The sequence below is a fragment of the Amphiura filiformis genome, chromosome 7 (assembly GCF_039555335.1).
Source record: "Amphiura filiformis chromosome 7, Afil_fr2py, whole genome shotgun sequence".
Taxonomy (NCBI): Eukaryota; Metazoa; Echinodermata; class Ophiuroidea; order Amphilepidida; family Amphiuridae; genus Amphiura; species Amphiura filiformis.
Window position 1 is genome coordinate 43768267 of NC_092634.1, and position 6591 is coordinate 43774857.

At 37.1% G+C, this 6591-nt stretch overlaps 1 protein-coding gene across 1 annotated transcript; it reads left to right on the forward strand.

Moving 5' to 3' along the window:
• Window positions 1-2014: 2014 nt before the first annotated feature.
• On the forward strand, window positions 2015-6130 carry LOC140157198 (uncharacterized). The gene is made up of 2 exons (XM_072180314.1): window positions 2015-2524; window positions 4474-6130. The coding sequence occupies exon 2, from the start codon at window positions 4477-4479 to the stop codon at window positions 5866-5868; it is 1392 nt and encodes a 463-aa protein (XP_072036415.1). The 5' UTR covers window positions 2015-2524; window positions 4474-4476; the 3' UTR covers window positions 5869-6130.
• The last annotated feature ends 461 nt before the right edge of the window (window positions 6131-6591 follow it).

Below are 6591 nucleotides of genomic sequence, written 5' to 3' on the forward strand. Positions count from 1 at the left end.
GAATAAAATGATACTTATTATGTAATTTACGAATTCTAATTCTATAGGATATAGATCTACATTTAAGAAAAATCATAATCTGAATTATATCATGCAACTAAATATAGACCCAGGAAAAGGCCAGGAGATTGGAATTCGAATCAATTAGATTGCCTTATTAATCGTTATTATTTTGGACTTGTCTCGACTTTTAAAAAGACTAGGCTTAATTGCTACTTAATTCTTCATCTAACATATAGGGCCTACTAATTCTTTTTGGTTTTTTGAGGCGTGCACCACTGACCGAAGTCCCTGGTTCATTTGTCTGGTCAATTGAATATACGCCATAGAGCCTTTGATTAGAAAGCACATTTTTATTGTTAACGGGATTGTTGACAAACAAAGAATAGCGAAAATTACTCGGAACTGGCTTAAAAATAAAGTTGCATAAAATCACACAGCCACACTTGTCATAAATATGCAATGCCCATTTTGTCCAGGCCCGTTTTATAAATGTATGCTTTTATTGTCATTTCACTGTTAAGACCGCTTGTTTTAAACTTTGGTGCTAACTTTTAAAAAAACCTTTTGAATATATAGCACAAACAATTCTTATTAGGCCTATCTAGGCTTCTGTAACAATGGCAGCCAGTTGTTTGTTGTCTCTGACATATCCCTGTTTATAGACAAGTTCTTCACATACTTTCAAACATCATTGCTATGAATTTGACCAGCATAAATATTTATGCATGCCATTTCACCCGTTTAACATTCTGAACATCATTTGGTTTATCAATCATATCGGATTTGCTCTTTGTACAGCCCCTCTATAAACGTACATAAAAGTTGACGGATCCCTAACCCATTGAATTTAGCGGGCGCTTGCACAACAGGCTATAAATCTACCTACGTTGGTATCCAAATTCATGTAGAACGCCTTTCCAATAATGGATGTAGCGTAATGAGCTCTAGTGAGTGCACGGTACTCTCCAGGGTCAAGGCTTACTGGTAAAGCCTACGCACGGAAAACGGGGAGTACCCAAACAAAAAGGGAGTATTAAAAACAAAAAGGGAGTATTATTTTAAAAAGGGAGAAACTATTTAAACTGGGAACCTATTTGTGAAAAGCGGAGGAAAGTTAAAGGGATTATTTGTAAAAAGGGGAACTATTTACAAAATGGGTGAAAATAAAAAGGGTATTATTTGTAAAGGGGTAATTCGAAAACGGGGAAACTATTTGAAAAGGGGAAATTAAAAAGGGGGAAACTATTTGAAAAGGGTGATTCGAAAAGGGGAAACTATATGAAAAGGGGAAAGTCGAAAAGGGGAAACTATTTGAAAAGGGGAAAGTCGAAAAGGGGAAACTATTTGAAAAGGGGTAAGTCGAAAAGGGGGAACTATTTGAAAAGGGGGAAAGTCGCAAAGGGGGAAACTATTTGAAAACGGGGAAAGTTAAAAGGGGGAAATATTTGAAAAAGGGGGAAAGCATTTCGCAAAGGGGAAAACTAAAATTTGGGGATATGAATTATAAAAGGGGGAGTTTGGCGGAGATCAGACACCGTACCGCGGCGCGGTGTAAAGTCTGTAACATTCTGCGACTGCTATATCAGCCAAATTGTACACCTCACGTGCACAACCCACCAACACCATACCAAACTATGCACAGTGTGTACTCACTCACCCCGCCCACCCTTGTATAATATCACTCATATTTCTGAGGACCAGAGCAATTCAAAAGTCCCATGTTTGTCGGTGTGTGTTGTCATGTCCAGGCCCGTACGCAGGGGGTGCACCCCTCCCCCTAAATTTGGAAAAGTTACAAAAAAGTCCCAAAATTTCAGAATTTTTTCAGAAGGTTTTTACGCTTTTTTGACAAAAAAGGTCCAAATTTTAGAAAGAAAGTCCACTTTTCACAAAATTTGGAAAAAAAGGTCCACTTTTTCAAAATCAGCACCCCCCCCCAAATGAAATCCTGCGTACGGGCCTGGTCATGTCACGTCCTCACAAAGTATTTTGAGCGCATTTACCTTTGCTGAAGGCCAAAACGGACATTTACTAGTAAGTGAACATCATCGCTAGCTAAATACCAAAATTGCACTCTATAAAAGACCGTGAAAAATACCCGTATCAGGGAAACTCCAAGATTTGTCACAAACAGCATAGTGAAACCAACACCATTATCTTTCTTAGTATTTCTATATATAGGCCTATGCATTGTTATTATTGTTTATATAAATTATGATAATCGATTTACGGTCATGGGTCGCATTAATGTGGAATTCCCCGTTTCGAAGTTCAACACGAAATCATATTGGCGGTTGAATAAATAGAACGCATGTACATTGGCAGAACGGCGTTGGTAATAGATGAGACCAACCGGATGTTGAAATACAGAAACTGGGACATTTTCTAAACATACGCTTGAATTGTGATATTACATCTGGCTTTGCTGGCAACCTAGGCGCAACATATATAATTCTAGTATCAAGTATCGTTTCTTAGTTGTGAATTATCATCAACTCACAGCAAAGGTGCCACAATCAAGGTAGGTGTAAAAATAATACAGATATTTTTTGTTGTCGGTTGTAACCCGTATATCGCGTATGTTTCACTATAAAACAAGCTAACGCGCAATACAGTGAGGAATCCATGCATGTATATCGATTCCTATATAAATTTCGTACTAGCCTATGTTTAAGCGTATAGGCCTATATAGTATAATAGGCTTACTTATATATTTTGACACAGGTTGTGGTAAGGTAACTGAAACCCGGGCTGAAACCAAGTCACCTGTATATGTACCGTGCTTTTGAAATTGAAACTGATCATGTCAAAGGTCATTATATATGAGTTTCTTTGAATAATAAAAATAATTGAATAATAGGCTTATACATTCAAGTAATTAAAGTAATTATATTTGATTAAATAAGAAAGTAGGCGTTTCGATGACACACCCTGACAATAGATTGTAATAGTCGTCGTACACTACGGTAAAGATGAATACATTGAATATTATTTTATATAACAGTTAAAATAAAGCTTTATAATACTAGTAAATCACAAAATATTGTCGTGTTGAAAATAGTGAATTTATTTTCCTTATTTCAAACAATGCTTCCATATTAAATTTCCTTTTTTAGAAGAAACAATAATATGTATTACAACATAGAATTGAAAAATCCCCAGATGATATTTATAGCAAATAGGAAAACCGTATCTCGTCATCATGGTCATAGCCATTATCCACACGTGGTAATTTTACATGAGCTTCGTGAACCTATGCAGTGCGTAGAAAATGCATTATGTGGCTACGTGCTATTGCGTTAAAGGGAATTCCCCGCTCTATATTTTAGTGTTGTGGCAGGTTGCGTATGATATCCGACTTTTGGGCTGAATTTCCGGGCTGAGTTTAATGTCACTTTTACTGTAAATATCCAACACAATATTTGTAGGAATCAATACAACTCCACTATAGGATTGGTACTGCACATTTTGAAATTATATAAAACCAACGGTTTGTGTCTCAAACATTTGACAAAAAGGCTCTAATGTGCTATAGTAGGCTTAATCATGATAAATGTTAATGTTGTTGATGGTTCACTTTCTGTATGTAGTTTTGCTTTCACAGATTAGCCTTATTAATTAGTAACCCCGTGTAATTCTAAGTTTTTATTCACAAAATTTGCAAATGAGCCCAGATGGATGCATTTTAATTTTACAATTCACACACTCGAATTAATACATGTATGACATGCTATCTTCAGTAGATAGCGGATATTAGCTACACATACATTCTGCTTGAAAACAAATTGCAATCAGTTTTCTTCCTCAAATATTCATTATGTTCATAATAAGTTCATGCATTCAAATCATGATGAAGTAGGCAGCAATAATATTAGATAAAGGTAAGCTCACGCGTAGATTCCATATCACCAAATAATATAGCGTCACCGATAGGCCTAATTACCGCAAAGGTTCGCCTAATGGCACTGCTCCCTTGACATAATTGGAGTTATAGGTACAACCTAAAAGTGTCCTGTAAAATTCCCACCAGCAAATAAAGGCACGGAACCTTATGTTTTGTTGGAATTTCAGAGGACGGAGCTCTCTATTTGCATTTAATTACATTATTACTATAAGAATTGCAGAAAAAATAACTATGGAACATTATCCGAAATTTACCTCAAGGCAAAGGAGCCCAATCTTTACGGTATATTCCTTATGTGTGTATACTTTAGTTTGTCTTTAAAGGAACGTTACTTGCACGTCGCTTCATAGATAGGAAGGGACATTTGAATACTAGCAATTTTGTACACCTGTCTATGGAACTGGTATTTACCAGCGTGGAAGTGAAGAAAAGCACTGTTACCAATTCTGGTCTGGCGCCATACGCATGATAAGCGTTCAAATACATATTGTTGAATTAAGTGCAATATATGTTAACAGCAATATTGTTTGAAAAAAAAGTTATATTATTTTGTTTATTTCATGCAGATAATGACGACTGAAGTACATCTATTTCTTCTTTCACTCCTAATCCTTGGAAGTACAGGATCTATTGCACAGAACAGGACTCAAGTTCAATCTTTGACGGTAGATCTATCTAGTGAAGAATCAACGTTTGAAGAAGGTCAATTCGCTGTACTGACATGCACAGTTAATGGTTCATTCCATGAAGACAACGATACAATACTTATTCAAAAGACTAATGACAAGAACATGTCCACTTTAGCGACTGAAGGAGGTCTCGATCCCCAAGCACCAAGTAATGTTAAGTTTATAGGTTACACGTCGCTAGACGGTGTTCATAAAGTCTTCGTATCTTTTGATTTAGTGAATCGAAATGATCGTGGCGAGTATGTTTGTAATGTGGTTCGACAGAGTGATGATAAAAATGAAGCGATATTGGCCTCAGACAGGTTAAAATTTGATGTTTTGTATTTACCTTCTGATAATCCCAACTGCGTACCCGTTGCTCCAGAGTATCACGATGGAGAGACAGTCACTCTAAAATGCTCATCTGAAGCGGGTAATCCTGCCGTTCCGGTCACGTGGTACGAAAGGAGGAATGGAACATCACTGATTGAATTGGAAGGTCAAACGTCAGGTCAACGTGATGACGTCACAATTTCAGAGTTGTCACTGAAATTAACCTTTGACATGGACGGTGTGGCTTTTGACTGCATCAGAGAAAATTTTGAAGATTTGTCTTCTGCCCAGTTTTGCTCTGTTAATATTACGGTCTTGAATAAAACACTCGAAATAACTGTGAAAGATCCTGGCGATGATGGTGACAATGGTGGCCATTTTGATAACGACCCTAATAATAAGTCGGGCACATCTGTACAATATATAGTAGGTGCTGTTGTAGGTATTGTTTTGATAATAACGGCGGTTGTCATAATTGTAGTACTCGTAAAGAAGAATAATTCTGGAACGTCACAAAACGTTAGTCAGCGGACAATAAGTGAACCGGTGCCGCAGATGGAATACTCAAAATTGTCCACATGCGAGAACGGCGAATTGCAGGCTTCAAAAAGCGATGAGAAATCGAGTGACGGACCTATTTATGCGGAAACGCAGAAGAAAAAGACCAGTAAGACTTCAAAAAAATATCCTGACCCACCTGATTATCCCCGTCCTGCGAAAAATCAAAGTATCTCTGCGGAAAGACCTTATGTGAACACGGAGATTGGTGCTTCATTGACGACGGCATCCCAATCAGATAAACCTAATGAATATGCAAATACTTTGGATGTAGGATGCAGTGTTAAGAGGAAGGGTGGTTCAACTGGTTCAGAAAGCAAAGATGGTAAAACCAAGACTACTGAATACGCCAATCTACAAGATCCGACTGTGTCGCAACCAACACCACCTGACGGGAAATGAGTTAATTTGTTGAAGAGCGCCGCGCCGCCCTGAACTTGGGATTTGATTTCTTGCATTATATGTGGCAGAATTATTAGATATTCGAGAGTGCGCTACATATTTTAAAAACCCTATGAGCAACCAATGGAAGATCTGATAGAACAATTTTGTTTTGTTCAGTACACCGGATATTCGGTTTATACAGGGTTTTCACGAATTATTTACATAGCCTATATATTCCGAAAAAAAATAATGTTTTGGATCTCATCCCCTCCCTCCTCAATTTATCTTCTTTTTTTTCTTCAAAAATATAGACATTGGAAGCTTTAGGAAAACTTTATACATTCATTCATTCATAAATTAGAGAACATGGATCACTTCCAAGACTTTTTGTTGTGTTTATCCCTTAAAATCTCACACTTTGAAAAGAAAAAAAACGGGCCTCCTCCTTTCCTCGACATACGTCTAAGTCGGGGAACTTGAAATTTGGTAAAATATACTGTTCCTCTCTTGCGTACTACCATAAATAATGCCCGGAAATAATGACAAAACCTTACAGGTGTGATAAGAACATTTTATAAGCTTTCAATAAAATCAAACTTGTAATAATTAACTGATAGGTCTGTCACACTACACCGAATAGGTCTTCCGTACAAGAAACGGATGGCATTTTAGTAAATCCGTTGTTGTTCGTCAATGATCGTTTTATGTTCTTTTTATGTCCTGCTATCATCCGCCAAATGC